Here is a 20,829-nt window from a genome sequence, read left to right on the forward strand (position 1 = left end):
ATCTGATGTGGGTAAAAGTTAAACTTTCAAACCTTTAAAAGATAACAAATACATAAAATGATGCAAAAAGTGTCTTCAGATGTAACAATCCATCCTAGAAATATGAAATTTGGGATCTAAAAAGGGCTACACAGTGTGAAAATAATGTGGAATTCTTTCATTTTAAAGTGAATGTTGCTACACGAGGATCATCAAGATTCAAGGAAGGGCGATCTTAAGATTAGCAGTGCTTTTAATCTTCTCATCAAACGGCGTCAACATTTATCCAGAAACCATCCTTTCGAGTGGAATGGTATGTAGAGCTGATAATGTGAAAGATCCAAACTGCTTTCTCACCACCATTTATGTTTATCTTTCAAATCTCTCCAGGTAGTTGATGGTAGATTTCAAATGAAGAATTTTTTTGTTTGTTTGAGGCACTGATTTCACTTGTAGGGTTTAAAGAAATAAATAATTTTTGTGCACCTCCTATTTTCATAGATCACTTTACGTTACTCTTTTAATCAGAACATTACATTTGACACCGAACCAACAGAAAAGATGCCCTGCATAATCAGGTCAAGAAGCACAGTTTATGACCACTGTAACTCACACAGTAACACTTTACGGCACACATAAAACTGTAATTACAAAAACAACTTTGAAAATAGTGCTTCGCATCACCAGAACACTCTACGGCACAGTGCTGTATGGAAACATCTGCTCCAGCGTAGATGCATACATCAACGTTGCAAACAAGGGCGGACGGCTCAAACTTCCCAGAAATGACTTAAGCTCCTGCAATCTTCCTGTGAAGTTCAGGCTGGATCACTGATAGAAAAAGACCTTTACATTTCCATGTATCAGTCCCAAAGGTAAGAGGGGAAAAAAGGAAAATCCCTTCTCCCTCTGCTGAGGAGTGGGTGGTTTCAGAAACGAGGGAGACTGACCGGAGCCATCTCATTGTATTTCTCCACAGCGGAGCAAAAGACAGCTGTGGAAGCTGAAGGACAAAAACAGCTGGGATGTGGAGCTGCAGTTTCTGTGTAACACACAAACACTGCTGACAAAACAGGAAGGACCGCCTCACAAGTGTCCTATTATTGAGACCGCAGTCAGACTTTCTGTCAGATATGAACAGTGGATGGTCGATCAAACTTTCTATATGTGACAATTCACTGTCACTCACTTCAAATCCTCTGTGTCGAAGGCTTTTACTCAAATTTCTTACTGTCTTCTGCAGAGGCACCATTTTCTCAGTGTAAATACTGCATATTTACATGTAGAGTTTTATGTACTGATTTTGTGGCAGTCAAAACACGGTAACTATGGATGGACTGAAAGCATAAATTGTTAATGAATGTTACAGCAAACCTCTCATTTGAAATGTTAGTTTAGCTAGAAGTATTTCATACAAGTTTATCACTTAACATTTCCAACTATCCCTGAGCCTCTTCATTAACTTTTAGGGCTGAGTTCTTATAAGCCAAACCGATAATGCAGTTACTGTTTGGTTGTGCCTGTTCAGGTGTTTGGCTGTTCGTTGTCCGTCTCTTTCCTGTCAGAACCGACATCAGTTTGGAGCGATAGTGATCCCCAGCCAGGAAATACAGAATGGGATCAATGCAGCTGTTGACGCTCGCCAGCGGCCGGGTGATCTTGTAGGTAAAGTTTACAATGTTGAGGAAGTCACAGTGAAGATTCAGCACTCGGGAGGTGTAGTAGAGAGTACGAGTGATGTGAAACGGGACAAAGCTAACCGCAAACACCACCAGCACTATAATGATGAGTTTGATGGACTTCTGACGTGAAGCGGCGCCCTGCTGGCGGGCAGATAATCCCTGTCTGGGCCGACAGAGAGTCTGCGCCATCAGGCAGTAACACACCATAATCACCATGAACGGGATGCCAAACAGCAGCACCATGACGACGGAGCTGTAGTTCACATAGTCCTCGAAGGCCTCCTGGCTGGTTGTATCGTGGCACAAGGTGTCGTTGTCCCTCCTGGAGGTGGTGACGAAGATGAGGTTGGGCACCAGGCACACAGTCACTACAACCCACACCATGCCGCACACCGTGTGGGCGTGACGGGACTTCACCAGGGTCAGCGCCTTGATGGGATGGCAGATGCCGAGGTACCGATGCACGCTGATGCAGGTGAGGAAGAGGATGCTACAGTAGAGGTTGGCGTAGAAGAGAAAGCGCACGATTTTGCAGGCAGCCACACCGAAGGGCCAGTGGCTGCGGTTGGCATAGTAGTAGATGAGGGTGGGCAGCGAGACGACGTACAGGAAGTCGGACAGGGCGAGGTGGAACATGAAGACCGTGCTGGGGTTCCACGGACGCATCTTGAGGAACATCCATAACGCTGCAGCGTTGAGCACGAAGCCGACCACAAACACCAGACTGTAGGACACAGGCAGCAGGATGTATTTGAACTCCTCATCGAAGCGACAGCTGTAGTTGAAGATCGGGGTGAAGACTGCAGAATGGTTGAGTGCGTCTGTGTGGCTGATGACCGTTTCCATAATGACGTGACTTCTGAGAGAAGTTTTAAAGCCAGAAAACCTGCAAAAAAAACAAAAGAGACACTATAATCAGTGGATTTTTATATTATTTATCAGGAAAATACATATCTAGACAAATATAAAGATTCTGAGTTAATGACAACCTTTTGAGTTAATTGATTGATTGACTGACTGATTGATTAGTTGGCAAAATAATAAATGGCTAAGTCTTGCGAGCAACAACAACCAATCTCAGTTGTGAAGATTTGCTGCATATCTCAGTCTTAAAAATATAAACTCAATCTTTCTTCCAGTTCTTGGCTCAGGTATTTAAAGACGGCTTCCAACATAAATCATGTTATTGTTTGTTTTGTTTTGTTTTTTGATAACATGTCCACATGGTCTTATGTACTTTGCAAGAGCAAAATAAGCAGACAGTACGATTACTTAACATTTCTTGCTGGTGTCATTAAAAGACCTGCTTCTATCAGAACACATTTTTTGCAATTGGTGTTTCACTGCAGACTGTGTAGTTACAACAAATGACTCCAACCCTCTGCCTCTCATCCTAAGTTTAACCATCCTTTGTGATATTTTAAGAGCATAAAATGACATGCAAATTCCATATCATCACGTGAAGCACTTCCACCTTGAAGCTGCAGTGCACTGATAACCCTCTTCAAACCACAGATTTAGACTTAAGGGGTTTCAAACATAACAAACCTAAATGTGAACCAGTCCTGTCCGGTCCTGTGAGACTTTTTGCATCGTTATTTTTCTTTAGAATGAGTTTCTGGCTCAAACACATATAGCTGAATTATTCCAATATTACAACTTGTCATTGTGTAGCAAAGGGTAGCTTTACAGTGTTTGAGCAGAGTCATAAAAACGTTTCAGACATGGGATATGTAATATCGCTGCTTCATCTTTCTGTTAAAATGACAGCATTTTATCTTTCAGACACTGGTCACTTTCAGATGGACACAGCTTCATCCAAACACGCCATAGTGTCTAAGAGAATCACAGATTGGACATCCACCACGTAATAATGCACCAGTGAACAAAAGTTGCTGTTGTCTGATTCTAAAGGTATTTAATAAACTCAGAGGAAAGACTTTTACAAACAGCTGGAAGCAACAAGCTAAACTTCTGCTCCTGTTAGAAGTGTTTTTGTCAAAACCAAGATCAAATTTATGATTGCGAGTCAAATTAATCTGATCTGTCCTCATTGCAGTAAAGTTTTATTTTTGTTGTCATTTTAGTTTGTAATAAATGTGAAATGGCAGAGTGAAGTAAATGAGAAAGGTGTGTTGTAGCTTGTTCATTAATATGACGACATGGAATTCAGCCATGTTAAATGTGAAATTTTACAGAAAAGTTGCTACTTTTCATTCAGACATGCAGTCGGCACGTTCAGTTGTGGTCAGACTAACAGAAAGGAGTGAATGTCTGCAAGGGCCTGTGGGTGAGCTGGTGTGCTTGAGCTGCAGCGAGCAGCAGGTGGGTGGGTGAAGAGAGAAGACTTCACAGATGTGCATATGCTGCAGGAAGCAACAGTGTAGAGTTATATTCAAGCATGGGGGAAGAGGGGGGACTAGATGTGTAATTTTGATACAAGGAGATGTGTTTTAGGGTTTTAGTCAATGAGAAAGATTTGTTGTTGAAAGAACAAATGATTGTCCAAGAAAATAATGTGTAGATAATCAAAATGTTGTGCCTTGAGAGTAAATCGCTGCTGATAGAGTGATGGTAGAGGTATTAAGATTCAAACAGCTGTAATGTTGCACTGCTTCCATAATAGGACTGCAACTAATGATTATTTCCAAGCAATCTGTTGGTTTTCTCCTTACTTAATCAGTTAGTTGTTGGCTAGTAAAACATCAGAAAATTGCGAAAAATGTCGATCGGCGTTTCCTAAAGCCTAAGATGATGTACTCAAATGCATTGTTTTGTCAACAACTCAAAGATAGTCAGCTTACTGTCACAGAGAGGTAAAGAAACTAGAAAATATTCACATTTAGGAAACTGAAATTAGAGATTTTTTTCTAAAATAAAAAAATACTCAAACTATATTTATATCGTTGACAAATAATCAATCAATTGTTCCAGCCCTACCATGAAGTTATTTACATTTTTGCTTAAGCACAGTATTATCACTTGAAGTACAGAAAGTAAATATACTTCAAATGCAGAAGAGCCTCTTCCAATATGTCATATTGATACTACATAGTCTGTATATTCTACTACTGGAATATTACTATTATAGATGTGTATAAGCAAAGGGGTTTAACTGCTTTACCTGCTAGTAATTAATAACAATGTTAGTAATACACTAACTAGCTATCTAATAGATGGATTGGAGTAGAAAAAAACATGTTTTAATATGAAATGTAATGGTAAATAAGTATAAAGTAGCATAATCTGCATCAAAAACTGTACTTCACTAAAGAACTTTGTTATTTTTAAGCACTGTTGGATAAAAATCTTAATGTTTTTAATGAGAAATATCCAATTCTTGATGTATTTTCAGCTTCCAAAGTTCTCAACAAGGTATCTGCCACACATCTGCTTCAAGAGGAAAGTTATGGCAGCAGTGCAGCTACTCACCCCACCAGGATCCTGAGAGTTGCTGAGAGTCCTGATCTCGGTGCCACAGAGGAAGTCTATTCTCGCCAGTTTCACTTTACATCAAGTTTATGCTCGCGTGGTTCGAGGTTTAGAGCCGCACTTTTAACTGAAGTGTCGCCAAAAGTCCCGCAGGAGTCCATGGCAGCGCCGCGGACTCGGTCGCCGCTCAGCAGGACTCATGAGGAGTTTTGCGCTTCAAGGCTCAGATGTTAAATGGAGAAGTAACGCCGAGTGGACAGAAACTAACGCCCACAAAAAAAGAAGTCTGCGGCGCTTTCAGTTCAATGAACCACGTGAAACTACGACCAGGGCTCATTTACGCAGAAACAGCAGCTTTTCCTTTGAATAAATTTGTCTTTACGGCAGCACTTTCACAATTATGCACCAGGAAAATAAAAACAAAAACAAAAAGTGTCCATCAAAAAATGTGACAGCTAAAGTAAAAAAAAAAAAAAAAAGGAATGCTGTTAACATTCAAAAACTGCAAAAGCTGTGAAAATAAGAGCAAAGATAAGTAAAATTATGCTTATAACTGTTGAAAATACAGCAAAACAGTGTAATTTAATGGTAATACAGTTAATTCTCTATTTTTTTGTAAAAATATTATGTACAGTGGGTTAACATGTAAATGAATACTTTTTCCTGTGTTGTTATGAGATTTTACTACTTGGTAAAAACAATTACATTAAAAAAAATAAATAAAAACTGTGTTTTTTAAAGTGTGGGTAAGGCGTTGTGCATATCGTCTTTGTAAATGTCACTGTCCTGGATCCAAATCGATTACTGCTCCATTCACTAAAATATTATTGTTGGACTTTATGGACTGAATACAGAAAAAAAAATGTCCCTACATGTATAGTTACAGTGGTGAAAATTAAATATAGTCAAACTCAGGGTACATGACTTAGTATTTTCAGAACATTTGAGTGGCAAATGTTATTCCTATTACTGTTATTTCTTTGTTCTATTGTTCTCATATACATCAGTAGTCAGATTATTCCATGCTTTAGCCTCGCCCTGACTGGTCGAGGCAAATGTCAGCTCTCCCTGAACCTGGTTCTGCTGGAGATTTCTTCTTGTTTAAGCCTTTGATGCACAGTGTGAGTCAGGAGATACCCATTTTCCATTGGATTTGGGTCACTTTTGACCCATGTTGAGCATTAAAGGGTTAAGGGAAGGTTTTTGTCCTCCCACGGTCTCCAAAGAGCTGCTCAAAGGGAATCTTTCAATTTGTCGGGATTTTCTCTATAACATAATTGTTCGAGGTCTTCAACGCACTATGTGAAGTGCTTCCACATGACTTACAAGGAGGATTTGGTGGCGCTAAATAAAAACTGAACTGCAGTGAGTCTTGAGTTTCATAACTGGTGAGTTCATTCCATTAATTATAGCACGTACATAACCCACAACACTATATCTAAAGTACTCAGCACTGCGTGGAGCAACAACATCCTGCTTCACACACACTGAACCTGCAACTGCACTCGTATTAGGAGTAATTTTAAACTTGATGTTTCAGAGCTTTTTTTTTTGTTGCTGATTTTGAAGACTGAATCTTGCAGGCCTTTAATGGAGCATTCCTGCAATTTTTTTTGTTTTGTTTTTAAATCTTTCCCTCAATGATTGTTTAAACCTTTAAAAACTCACTTCTATCAAAGTGACCTATTTGAAAGTTTTACATTTTTTTCCACTTTTGTCTTGCATTGAGACAATTTCTTCAGGTTTAGATGTAACTCTATACTTTCACTTTCTCTAAAATGTGCAGATCTATGAAGTCTCTCTCCTCCTACACCTCCATCACTCTCTGCAGCTTCAGCACACCAGCTCACCTTACGACTCTGCCCTGGTCTCTGCTACTCAATGGCAAGCTATGATATCGGGGTAATTCAGCCATATACATTTAAGCCAGAAACAGATTCTGAAGAACAATGATACAGGAAGTCCAATGCCAGAAGTTGACCTTTTTTTCCCCCCTTAGGTTTGAAACCCCAGAAGTCTGAATCAGCTTAAAAGGTTGAGATACTCACCCATGCTATTGGCTGTTTTTCCACTCTTGATGCGTCTTCTAGTATATACAAAACACAATGTGGACGTTAAAGAGGTAAAAAAAAAAAAATAATAAAATTCCACCTTCGGTACTTTTTGTCTCAAGGGTGAAACTTATTCCCTTCACAACACTTAATAGTAGTCAACACTAAAATGGTACAGAAGTTAATATTTGCACAGCTGTACACCCACCTGTATAGCTGTGTTTATAGCAGTTATATAGGACTTTTGCTCTCAGGAGTAAGGAGGAATCAACAGGTTTGTCTCCTCAGTAATCTTTTACATGTGAGGGTTTCCCAGAAGACTAACATGTCAAGACGTGGAATTACACAGTCTGATCATAAAGGAATAAAAGCAGATAAAGGTGCAATGGTGTTGCTGGTAACGCCAATAAACTGAGATGAGACTTTACTTAATAAGTTACTGACAACCACAGTTTGAACCACAAACAAGCGCACACCTGACCCAGTTACCCAAAGATCACGTATGTTTTTTTTAACACCCTTCTATTTCCTGTGCTGAGATGACAGAACACAATGTATGACTATATATATGTAATTGTGTTCTGTATGAGAAGGTTGGTTGGCCTTCTCTTGAAGAGAGCTGCAATAAACATTGGCTTTTATATATCTTTAAGGCCCTCGTTGGAAAATTACCACCTTACATCTCAACCTTGCTAGAGTGGAATGCTGGTAGCTATACAACTCGCTCTGCTGATCTGTTACTTCATAAAGTACCTCGAGCACATACTGAACTTGGTAAAACAGCTTTTTCTTTTGATGGTCCAAGCTTATGGAACATCCTCCAACACTCTCTAAAATTCATGTTCTTCCTTCTCTTTCAGGATTCAGAACTTTGATTTCTAACCATTGTGTTTCACATTGCAACTCTTTTACCTCATTTTATCTACCTTGTTGCTGATGAGATTATTGTTCACAGTGATTATTCTGCATTTGTTTTATTGTGCTGTGGTTTTAATGTGTCTGTAATCTCGACGGCATTGGAAATGAGGGAAACCTCAATGTCCTTTTGAAAATGAATAAAGGTTTGAATGAATGAATGAAAAAAGGAGCACATCTCCTTGTAAAGTGCAGTGTTCTGGTTTTCCACTGCTGTCAGTACTGCTGTGACATAAGACAGTCATAACAGCTACCCACACACTTACAGGCGAACATAAATGTTTGCAGTAAAGTAAAAGTTAATGTAAGATATTTAAATCCTGATATTGTAAATACAATAAGCACGAAGAAGAGATGAAGTAAAAAAAAAAACTCTTCACCCCATTCAAACACAGAAACGCTGTTTTTGTGTGTGCATGGGTCGGCTTTGTGGTAAAGTGTTTCTCTGTGTGAGCAGGTCAGCTTTGGTCGCAGTGTTGGTTTTTGTGCTTGTGTACGGTGTGAGTTTCTGCGGTTTCGTTGTCTGGAATGTGAGTGGGCCACTGACAAAGCATGTTCTTCATCAGAAAGCCGTTGAGAGCAGAGGGAGGAAGGATTTACAGCACCACTGACGCACTGCTAGTAAACATACACACAAACAACTACTATTATATTATATGTGACTGTTGACTCATTTGTAAATTCTTAAAGGCATAGTCTGACATTTAAGAAATACGCATGGCCATTTTTAAAGAAAGTTTAACGACTTTTAAAGCTCATTAACGAACACATTGAATGTAATTTGTTGAACGCATACAGTATTAAAGCAACACATTGTTTCATACTGTATGACTCTGGGTTGCATACTGGACTAGTTTTTTTTTTTTTTGGCTGTGTGGTGTAATTCCCTGGAGCCTTCTTGTCTCTCTAAAATCTTGACAGGAAACCAGCTCACACTCCTTTGCGCTGACTGGTGGTTGTTTCACTTTTATGGCACAGACACCAGAGGGGTATAGATTTTGCTCAACACACAGCAAGAAATCAAATCCATATATTCTCTAGTCCTTATTTCTTACTAGAACATGTCGCAAATTAATGAAGAGTCATCTAACATATGTCATGACAAACTATTTCCTTTCACTTGAATGTTGCTAAATCTTCCCAGCACTGAAACGGGTGATGACGTCGCTACAGTCGGTGAGGCAGTGACTTTGTGGTCACTGACACATACCTGCTGTCAGCAGACGTGTGTTTGGCCATGTTTTAATAAGTAACTACCTCAATGCTACCAGCAAAAAAACACAGACACTCACACACTGTTTGGAATATCTAAGAGTTGTTGTAGGATCAGATTCACAGCTGTCTCATCTCTCTGCCGTAGTCTATTATTATTATATGTGAGCCTAAAAATATTACGCTCACATGTTTGGACTGGACTATTTCAGGCACTCTGCATGTACAAATGATACAGATGTAGTTGTCTAACTTGCTTAAAAGCAAAAAAAAAAGGTATTGTGTCAGTCATCTAGACTAAGGAAATATTTCTTTGCACTTTTCAAGAGGAATCTCAGTACTAACTTCAGCAAAAATTTAAAAGATTACATGAGAACAAGAAATAAATAGAAATCAGGCATCAGTTTTTCCCCGTGCTTGGCTAATGCTTGCTGGTAATTCACAATATGCACTTCCACATATGGACATCTATAGGGAATGGACTGCTTTAAGACAGCAGATCTGAAGACATTGTGGAAGATGAGAGCAGCCACTGCCTAGAACTGCTGCCCAGATTAAATATTTTCCCGTGATGAAGCTCAGTAAATCGCATTCAGTGGTTGGTTTAACAAATTCTGTGCTCATCTCAGAGAGTTACGTTGCCACTGCAGCACTGGACGATGAAGCAGGCTACATCAGACAGCATATGAGCAGGAAAATGTGAAGATGTGGTCAGTGCACTAAAGAGGAAGAGAGTGACATAAAGATGAGATTTCTTTCTCGCCACTCCTCGGCAGCACGAAACGACACGTGTTTGGTTGGCGACAGTCAAGAGTTGCTTTACGCACTTTATAAACGTTGCATAAAACATGCGCAGTGGACATAGGTACTGATTAAGTGACAAGATAGTAACAATAGACAGTAAACAAAATGACATATGGCAGGCCTTTCTATACCAGCTTTCCAGACAATCTTCCAGTAGATATGGATGGATTTTATGCTCTATAGGTTTAACAGAGGGCTTTTACAAGGCTCAATAGGTGCAGCGTAATGGAAGCGCACAGTAGAGGGGTTGAAGGTGGATGGTAAACACTAGCACTGAGTGAACACTGGAAATTGAAGGACTATATTTCTATAGTCATTTAAAAAAATCATTGAAAACAAAATCAATGAGACTTTGATACCTTAATCAATATTTAGGGATGTGTCAGTGACCGGAGATGCATATCAAGGCTTTCCATTCATACTATCCACCTTATTCATTATCTGTCAAGATGGAGAGATGAATAACGCAGAATCGGCAATGAGTACCTCCTGCATTATGTTCTTTGCTTTGTTGACACAGACAAACTACTGTTGCAGTATTGATCTAGTAAATGAAAAGGGAGGGCTGTGGAAATGTCCAGCTGATGTGACTAAAAATTCAATCTGACTGTCTACCCTTTCAGCTCTAACAGTTCTTCCAGTTCTAATGGAGCAGATTACAAGGCTTTGTACCACCATTGCTTGTCATCTCTCGTGTCAGTTCCAATTCCTCGGCAGGTTCTCTAGGATCCGGCGTCGGTGTGAAGGGTTTGTTACTCCTGCAGCACATAGGTCCTCCTCAGTGATGCCACTGTGAAAGACAGAGAGTGCAGAATCTGACTTGATTGATTTTTTTTGTAAAATGCATGTGGTGTCAGTGTCTCTATATAGCTACAAGAAATCACACGCCAATTACAGCTTAATATTAGGAGAAATACACCATTTTTTTCCCATTGGTTCTTTACCTCAGAGAAACTGTTTCACATTTTCAAGTCAGTTATAAAACATTCTTCACATGCCCATACACTGTAAGATTTTTTTTTCAGTGCCACAAGCATTCCTCTTTTTCAACCAACCATGAAAAGATCTGCTTCTAATGTGCTTCCATGGAAGGCCTGCATTCCATTTATCCTAAACTTCATCTTTAGTTCAAGGTTCTCCATACGAGAGGTTTCACAGAAGTACATCAGCCAACAACTATCTGCCATGTAAAGGAAAAGAGGAGTGACGGCATTTTAAAAATGAAGCCGCACTTTCTCTGTGTGTGTGTTGTAATCTGAGCTTCTCTGTTCTATGTTTTGGTAGCCGGTCCAGCTGTGCGTGTATGTCAGTGCATATTAGTCCCTCCCTTTGAAACTGTTGACCCTTCCTACATTTATAAACAGACTCAGTGACCTCTCACACCACATGGTTAAATTGAAAGTGCAGGTCAGAGCACTTAGCCGGTGCCCTTGAAAAACTAAGAATAAAAAAAAAAAAACAAGTATATTTATGGTATTTGCTTATTGTTTGTGCACTTGTTTCATTCCAGGTTAGTATGAGAGTCTGTTCTCTTATCTCGGTTCTGCTCTGACTGACAGTTTACTACGACACCTCATGTACGTCTGTTCTATATCACACTCTCATGTTGAAAAAGACACACAAAGGCTGGAGTAGATGCAGCACAGCGAAGGACAGAAGGGTCATAAGGCACAGTTTTTTTTTCTTTTTTTATTCTCATGTACACATCGTTTGCGGTTTTATATAAAACTCAAAGGGAGGAGGATGTGTGGTCGACACAGCTGTGCATATTGTATACAGCACCTTTAATGTCTTCATTGAGCCTAAATCATATCAAATGGTATATTCTAATGTCTTTTCAGTACAAAACTCTTTTTTGTAATACTATCTCGCTCATGCTGCTCAGGAAGAAGATGCTGTCTGGGGTAACACAAGGGGGGAATCTGGAAGTAACTCTGCACTGTGATTGGATTTATTTTTAGCTTGGATAACTGCGCTAAGGGTCTAGTTGCTAACCTGACAGCAAAGCATAGTAGTAATCTGAAGAGACCTTCTACTGATTACTGTGACTGGTTTGTGACCACCAAGGCCATCTCCACAAGCAAATATACATTAAGACGTATAACTTGTATCATGTGCCCTATGTTTTCATTTCAAACTCACAAATTCACCACAGAGTAAAGAAGAAATCAAGTTGCGCTTTGAAAAGAAGAGAAGCAACTACAATGTCTCAGTGATGAAGTCAATGCAGGAATGCCTGTAGTTGCTGTTCTTGTAATGGGTGCCAGAAAGCTCACTGAAATTCAAAAGACCAAAACATGCAACATTTCCCTTATGTGTGCTTTTTCACTTCATTCAATTTTTATCTTGGTTTTGATTCAAAAGAAAAAATATGTAGATGCTAAAAGGGGGCATATCTGGGGGCATTTTTTAGACTGGTGTTTGTATTAACACTGCAGTCTGTCACACTCCAAACTCACTTTCACACAAGCTCCTTCAGTTTTGTTCAAATTTCTGCCCTAAGAAACAGCAAAAAAGCCCTGTGTCTGTGTATAAACAGTATTCACATTATTTGCCTGTAAAGTTCCGTACACTAATCCATCCATCCATCCATTATCTATACACCGCTTAATCCTCACTAGGGTCGCGGGGGGAGCTGGAGCCTATCCCAGCTGACTCGGGCGAAGGCAGGGGACACCCTGGACAGGTCGCCAGTCTGTCGCAGGGCCACATACAAAGACAAACAAGCACTCTCACATTCACACCTACGGACAATTTAGAATAATCAATTAACCTCAGCATATTTTTGGACTGTGGGAGGAAGCCGGAGTACCCGGAGAAAACCCACGCATGCACAGGGAGAACATGCAAACTCCATGCAGAAAGATCCCGGGAAAGCCGGGACGCGAACCAGGGATCTTCTTGCTGCAAGGCGAAAGTGCTAACCACTACACCACTGTGCAGCCCCTCCGTACACTAATATTGAGACAAAATAATTTTACCTGAAATAATCCAGATCATCCCAACCATTGAGGCTGAGTCCCAGAGTGTATTTTTGAAGACCCAGAGCACTGAGAAGCTCCCGCACAGTCTCTGGTGCACATTTGAGGACAGACACCTGCATTGAGGTAAAATAGACAGAATTTTTACAAGGAACCAAGTGTACTATCTTTTAACATGTTTGATAGCGGCGTCATACCTCTTTCTCCCAGCTGTAGCCTCTATCTCCATGCATGGAAGGGCCATTTCTGTAATTTGGCCTCTTGTTGCGTATGGACGGGCCTCTCTGCTCTGTGGGGAAGAAGTCTACTTCGCTGAGAGACTTGGCAATTTGCAAAGCAGTGAGTGAGTTGTCGCCTGTCGGCCCAGGAGGCTGCTGATCCACCAACCACGAAGTAGAGGTCTGACAATGCGCTAAGCGACTGGGAGTGTAGGGGAAAGCTGACGGTGCCTTGGCTGCTTGAATAGGATTACTCCTTTCTGGAGGAAGATGATGTCGTCCACATCTGGCTTTTTCCCTGATGATTGCTGAGTGATTCATATACAAGTTCCTTACATTGCCTTCTGGCTTTATGGAGTCCTTAACAACAGTTTTACTTTGGTATTTATCTCTAGGTTTTGCAGTCTGTTCCTGGTACTGTGAGATGGCATTACTTGAGGGTGGAGGTATGGGAGATGGGTTTTGGGCTGGAAAAAGCTGATAGGAGGAGTTGGTTTGGGACGCATGGAGGTCATTGGTTGGAGTGCAATGAGGCAGGATGGCTGGAATCTCAATCTCTGTAAAGTCTGACCTTCTACAGGGCCTCCTGTCAAAGCCATGCCGCCCTGAGACTTTTGGTAGCTGCAAGGCCTCATTACCAGACCAGATCACCTGAGGGTCTCTTCGTTGGGGGAGAGCCTCCTCCGTCCTGCGTGCCACAGAAATACCTTCAAAGATGAAGTAGGCAGGGTTGGTGTAGCTGCTCGGAGTTAGTTTGAGAGGGACTGCGGAGGACCTGCAATGAATATACAAGTCTGGAAGTCTGACAACTGAACTGTACATCAATTTTGCAAAATGTAGCTTTAATTCTTACTCATTTTCTTCACAAGATATGTTTGAAATGTATTTAAAATGTGATCCTTAGTTCTGACTGGTAACATTGTAAGTGTTTAACCTAAAGTGTTCTTGTGCTGAAATAAAAAAGTACGTCTACATTGATGTGGACTTGTAGTTACAGACACTGATAAAAAAAAAATACAATCCAGTAGTCTAGTTTGAAGGCATATAGAATGTCAAACACCACAAAACAGTTTCTTATAGCCTGACTTTAAAGCTCACGTAATGTGAAAATCCATTCATATTGTGTTTTGTATGGCATTCAGAAAGAGCAGCTGCCTTACAGTCAGGTTTGTTTACTTTCTAGAGCTACTGCTGCTAACTCTTAAACGTCTCTTCATAGCCATGTACGGATACTGATTTTATAACTGCAACAGTGTTTGAAAAAGTTACTGTACATGAGTTGAAAACAATTGTGTGATGAATTTTGCGTTATTTCCATGTAAAATGAATGAGAAAGTTAGAACTGATATAAAGTCCTGGTCTCACACATTCTCATTCAAGTCTATTAGACGCCGTACAGTCAACTGCTTTGTTCCAAGCTGACAATCACGGACATAGAGAGAGTGTTTCTTCTGAAGGGGGTGTGGACAGCAGCAGCTGAGCTTTATTTAAAGCTACATTCACTGAAACAGCCTGTTTAAAACATGACTAAAGCCAGGAGTTATACAGAAACAGAAAATTTTACAATCCTTGCAGTATTTTGCACAGAAAAACTGAAGAAATAGTCTGGGGACATATAGGACTTCTATTCATTTGCAAAAAAAGAGTATGATATGGGACTTTGAAAGTTCTTGAATTTTCTTGGCAGTAAGTATTAGTCTGTATCAGTCCCAACCGACAATCCTAAGTTAAACTGTAGAAGTCCCACATTCATTTCACATTGCATTGTACAAGGAAACCATGAGTGTATGAATCTGACGGATTAGTGCAGCTGCCAGATGATACTGCAGTGCAAAAGGACAAACTTTTTCAGGAAATTTGGGTCATGGGTTTTTGATTACAGGCCAGTAATGAACCTTCAGATGTTGAAATAGATGCTTGATGTTCTTAGTGTTTAACACTTTTATCAACAAACCCAATACAGTTTAGATTGTTTATACTGTAACACGTATTCCCTGCTCATGGCTAATTAGATTGGGAAAGAATTCCTGAAGAAAATCCTAATTTCCTCAAAATAGCAGGTGGTATGTGAATTGAACTTCAAGTGCGATATATGGAAAAAATGTCCTCACAACCAGAAAATGATTTGTAAACCTCTTGAACAACATATTGTTCAAGGAAAGAGAACATGCAATATTGCTGAGAACTGGGTGATTTTTTTCAGAACCCCTTCTTAAGAACTGGAGGCTTTCTGCTGGTTTACACTGATGCTCAAAAACATTTAGAGGTCCTCACCTGTTCATTGGGATCCGTGTAGTTGCAGGAGACATGTGTCCCCTCCCAGGACCTTTGTCATCTTTCTCAAAACAGAACCACTCTGAAAAAGTCAAATTACAGGAAATAACTACTTTCGTAAATGGCATGACTTCTTCAGAGTCTGTGTGGTGCCTGTAGGCCAAAGGCTATTGTGAGTTTGCAGTCACGCAGCTTGTGGTGTGTGTGTGTGTATGTATGTGTGTGTGTGCGTGTGTGTGTGTGTGTGTGTGTATTGCCTGACCTGGTGGGGTATAATACCCATCTGTCCTGTTTCAGTGTCTCAGGATGCATCTGGTCAGTCAGTCAGTGGCCAAAAGAGGAAGCAGTCGATAGATACCAGCAAGTGCAAAGCCAAGCCAGGGATTGTTGAAGAACCAAATAGAGGAAGCAATGTGAGACTCACAGAAGAGTCCAAGAACCAAGTGACAGTGTAGAAGAAAGCTTAGTAGGAAGTGATAGTGCAAGCAGGGCAGAAATGAAGAAAAAGCCTGTTTCGGTTGACTCACCATAGATCTTCTCCCGTGTTCTCCGCCTGTCTTTGGGCACATGGACCCTGACCCGCCCTCGTATGGAGCCCATCTCCTCACCTCGGTGACACAAAAATGTCTCAAACTGCTCTGATGCACCAGTGAGTGAGCGCAGAGCCACGCAGCATTCACCTATAACAAAGACATGTATGAATTACTGATCGGATGAATGGAACGGTTCATTCAATAAAACTGACTTGATGTATCACATTTGATGCAGGCCACTTACAAGGCCAAGTAATTAAATTCACCACAATCAGCTCAAAATACTATGAATATAAAATCTGTGCATATTTTCATATAAAGATTGTTCTTTCTGCATTGGAGAAAGAGCACAGCTCAGTAGAAAAAACTGTAAAATATAAAATTTTAACACCGACCACCATGAGAGCAATACCATTATGCAGGGAAGGAGGATGTATTTACATACTTTACTTAAGTAAAAGTACCAATAACACATGGTTAAAATATTTCTGTTACAGGTTGAAGTCCTGCACTGACACAAGAACAGACCAGATACAAGAACAGCTTCTTCCCTGTTGCCATCACCCTAATAAACGGCTGAGCCATTGCTCCACACCTATACAATATACCAACGTATATGTTCATTATTTTTGCACTAAGAACAGTATTCTCTGCTTTTTGCACTGTATCATCACTACAGCAATTATCATTTTGCACTACTGTGTTTATATATTCTTTTCATATGTGTAAATATCTCTATATATTGTTTTATTTTTAATTACTACTGTTATTTTTTGTCTTTTCTTCTATCTATAGCTATTTTGTTATTCTCTTTCCTTATTTCTAGGGTGACAGCAACAGCAGAATCCAAATTCCTTGTATGTTGTGTAGGTACTTGGCCACTAAAGCTGATTCTGATCCTGAAAATGTACTTAAGCATTTTTAATTATGTAAATATTATCACAAAAATCTACCAAAAGTATTCAAAGTAAAAGCACTAAAGACAGATGGAAAATAAATCCGACCAACCGTATGACTCATAACCGTCGCATGACTTCACGGACAACAGCAGGTGTTGGTCCTGAAGATACTCCATATCAGACATTACTGGAAAGAGCTACGCCAGACATAAACGAACCACAAGTTAGCAAAAAGACTTCAATAACAAACAGTATTTGAAACCATTTCCAGATGGGTTGAGCCTCTGACCTTTGGCAGTTGTTTGAATGACCAGCCTAGTTTGAGAAACCCGGGAACATCACAGCTCTGTGAGTCATTCTCGCTGGAGCGCCGTGTCTCTGCAGAGAAAGCTATGATGGAATTTCTGCTACTGTCATACAAAATGCTTCATAAAAATATATTCCTGACATGCCAACATACCTTCAAGACATGAGGAATGAAATTCGATGAAGAATTTTGCCTTGCTTGCCGTCTTCACAATGGCCTCAATGCCTTCAAGCTCAATCCAGGCCCTCTCCGTGCTGGAATTTGACTCTGTTTAAATTTTAAAAGCAATAGCGTTTACTTAATGAAAGGATTCAGGTATATTCCATCTGTTCGCATCCAAAGGGACACAAGAATGACAGCACCTGTTTTGGAGCTGGTTGGTGATGTCACTCCTACTTGGAATGTGGCAAAAACAGGTGAGTGATCACTTGTAAAGATGTCATCTGTGCAACCTGGTAAGAGACAAACCATTAAAAGACATTATTGTTCCATCCATTCATTATCTATACACTGCTTAATCCTCATGAGAGTCGTGTTGGGCTGGAGTCTATTCCAGCTGACTTAGGGCGAAGGCAGTAGACACCCTGTACAGGTCACCAGTCTGTCACAGGGCTACATATACAGATAAGCAATCACACTCACATTCACACCTACGGACAATTTAGAATCAACAATTAACCTCAGCATGTTTTTGGACTGTGGGAGGAAGCTGGAGAACCTGAAGAAAACCCACACATGCACAGGGAGAACATGCAAACTCCCTGCAGAAAGATCTCAGGCCGGGACATGAACCGGGGATCAAGTTGCAAGGCAACACTGCTAACCACCAAGCCCACTGTGCAGCCGATACATTATTATTATAATTTCAAAAGCAACACTGAATACAGATGAGTGACAAAATAAAAGAAGTGGCATGAAGCGTCTTTGTAAGGTGTTGAACCATCATGTGCTGCCAACAGCCCTAATGCACCTTGGCAATAATTGTTTCAGTCTCTGGAACTCTACTAGAACATCACTCCTCTATATGATGGTGGTGAAGAGCGCCGTCTAACGTGCCAATCCAAATAGAGAGCTGGTGACTATAAAGGCCATAGTATAACATCATACAGATGTTTCATCATAGGATTAATACGATCCTACAAGGGTTCAGGGTTTTCCTTTCATTTGTCACCCATGTGTTTCTTCTATGTGCTGTGTCTACAATTACATAACAGCACTGTAAGGCTCATGAGCTGTCGAGCAATAATTCCACAGATGTGTCAAAACATTACTTATGAGGCATAGAATTGTTCTGCTACTACCCGGTAATTGTGATGTTTTGATAGTTTGCTGAGGTTAGTCAGAAACAGAAGCTCAGGCTGAATTTGAGGAAATGACTCTGTTTCTTTATGCGCCACAGGCCAGGATGTAGGGTTGACCGTTACTCATTCTCATGGCTGCTCTCAATTCACAGCGGTACAAATGAAAAAAAAATTACCACAGATATCTAATTTAAGAAAGCTGCAAAAATTCTGTGACTGAGCCACTGCTCAGTTTTTACTGCTCCCATACATACTGTGTATGCTTTATTTAACAGTTTAGTTTTCTAGTTAAAGCTTTTTTTTTCTTTTTTTTTTCTTTTACAAAAAAATCTCCACATCTTACCATATGCAGTGCAGATGATGTGTGTCACTGGGTAGGACTTCCACAGAATCCTGTCACACCATGACGGAACATTGACTCGCACCTACAAAAACCATTTAGTTACACTACAATCAGAAATGCATTATTATATATATTATTATAATATTATATATATATTATACTATTATATATATATATATATATATATATATATATATATATATATATATATATATAGAGAGAGAGAGAGAGAGAGAGAGAGAGAGAGAGAGAGAGAGAGAGAGAGAGAGAGAGAGAGAGAGAGAGAGAGAGAGAGAGAGAGAGAGAGAGATAGATAGATAGATAGATAGATAGATAGATAGATAGATAGATAGATAGATAGATAGATAGATAGATAGATAGATAGATAGATAGATAGATAGATAGATAGATAGATAGATAGATAGATAGATAGATAGATAGATAGATAGATAGATAGTGTATTTACTGATGCATGGCGTCATTCCCGCTATGCCAGACATTCCTGATTTAGACAGGAGGTTAATTCTTAACCTATTTTTAGTGACTAGAGCAGCTGCCGCCAAAGTTACTTATCTGTACAGACCTCTTAAATAGGATTAAGTTACAAACAAATGATCTTACGAAGTGTATGCTTAGAATGCTCCTAGGGTATTTTCTTTGTTGTTGACCTCTGCCATACAGTATGTATTATATATCTACAGTGCCTGAAAAACAGTATTCACCCCCTTGGAAGTTTTCCCCTTTACTGCTTTTCAGCTTCGGATCATGGTCAATATAATTGAGATTTTTAAATAAGAATATTCATAAAAGACTCTTTCAGGTCAAAATGAAAACAGATTTCTACAAAGTAATGTCAAGTAACAAAAAATACAACATGTAATATACATATATAAGCACAGATCCACTTTAAGTCAGTATTAGTAGATGCACCTTTGGCTATGATTATAGCATTGAGTGGATGGGATTTAATCAACCTTGTGCATCAGGACATTGCTATTACACCCCGTTCTTTGCAAAATGCTTCACCTCTGCCAAGGTGCATGAGGATTGTGAGGGAAGAGGCCTTTCAAGTTCAGCCACAAATTCTCAACTGGATTGTGGTTTTGGCTTTAGCTCGGCTACTCCAGAGCATTCATCTTGGTGTCTTTAAACCATTTCTCTGTAGCTTTGGTTGTATGCTTTTTGTCGTTGTCTTGCTGGAAAACAAACTGCCTCCCAAGTTGCACTTCTCTTGCACACTGTATCAAGCCATCAAAGATTTCCTTATACTTTGCTGCTTTCATTTTACCATCTACCTTTAGAAGCCTTCAAGAGCCTGCAGCCAAGAAGCATCAAAACCTGATGATGATGTTGATGATACCGCCATGCTTTACTGTTAGGGTGATCTGTTTGTGATGATGTGCAGTGTTTGGTGCCTGCCTAACATACAGCCTAGTCTGATGGCCAAAAGAATCTTCTTCCAGTTGAATTATAAGCTGCATATCCATCCCCTGACTTACAGTTTTTCAATAACCTTTTCAAGGAGTTGCTTGGAGTGTTTTTGTGTTCATGGTGTAGTTAGAGCCACGAGTACTGATTCACCAGTGACTGGACCTTTCAGATACAGGTGTCTTTCTACCACAATCACTTGGGACACATTAACTGCTTCAGATAATTCTCGGACCAAGTGGCTGTACCTGTGTTGAATTAGTCACTTTAAAGGGGGTGAATACTAGCCCAATCACCGATTCTGAAAGTTATATTCTTAATTATTTGACATCACTTTGTAGAAATCACTTTTCACTTTGACATGAAATAGCCTATTTTGCAAATTCTGGTCAAAAAAAGCATTTAAATTTACAATGATTCAATGTTAGAAAGCCAGAAAAGGGGAAAATCACTTTTTATAAGTACTGTAG

General features: G+C 39.9%; 2 protein-coding genes across 5 annotated transcripts in view; both read right to left on the minus strand.

Annotated features, from left to right (window-relative positions):
- Window positions 1–481: 481 nt before the first annotated feature.
- On the minus strand, window positions 482–2,507 carry p2ry4 (pyrimidinergic receptor P2Y4). The gene has a single exon (XM_055016760.1). The coding sequence runs from the start codon at window positions 2,505–2,507 to the stop codon at window positions 1,419–1,421; it is 1,089 nt and encodes a 362-aa protein (XP_054872735.1). The 3' UTR covers window positions 482–1,418.
- inppl1b (inositol polyphosphate phosphatase-like 1b) overlaps window positions 2,409–20,829 on the minus strand; it is a 29,054-nt gene continuing 10,633 nt past the window's right edge. For 2 of the 4 annotated variants that reach the window (XM_035955732.2, XM_055016759.1), the window contains 10 exons: window positions 18,932–19,013; window positions 17,650–17,739; window positions 17,441–17,554; window positions 17,270–17,358; window positions 17,090–17,177; window positions 16,076–16,228; window positions 15,549–15,630; window positions 13,254–14,049; window positions 13,057–13,172; window positions 8,784–10,865 (listed from right to left, as the gene is read on the minus strand). In XM_035955732.2, the coding sequence (XP_035811625.2) occupies window positions 10,772–10,865; window positions 13,057–13,172; window positions 13,254–14,049; window positions 15,549–15,630; window positions 16,076–16,228; window positions 17,090–17,177; window positions 17,270–17,358; window positions 17,441–17,554; window positions 17,650–17,739; window positions 18,932–19,013 (1,704 nt within the window). In that variant the 3' untranslated portion in view covers window positions 8,784–10,771. Of the gene's footprint in view, window positions 2,548–7,141; window positions 7,180–8,783; window positions 10,866–13,056; window positions 13,173–13,253; window positions 14,050–15,548; window positions 15,631–16,075; window positions 16,229–17,089; window positions 17,178–17,269; window positions 17,359–17,440; window positions 17,555–17,649; window positions 17,740–18,931; window positions 19,014–20,829 lie in introns of those variants that run through there. The other 2 variants (XR_008603756.1, XM_035955730.2) reach the window with 2 other exon arrangements.

Source organism: Amphiprion ocellaris, chromosome 13 (genome assembly GCF_022539595.1).
Source record: "Amphiprion ocellaris isolate individual 3 ecotype Okinawa chromosome 13, ASM2253959v1, whole genome shotgun sequence".
In the NCBI taxonomy this organism is placed as follows: Eukaryota; Metazoa; Chordata; class Actinopteri; family Pomacentridae; genus Amphiprion; species Amphiprion ocellaris.

Coding starts and splice junctions, on each gene's coding strand:
- p2ry4 (XM_055016760.1), bottom strand. CDS start 2,507: ATGGAAACGGTCATCAGCCACACAGACGCACTCAACCATTCTGCAGTC.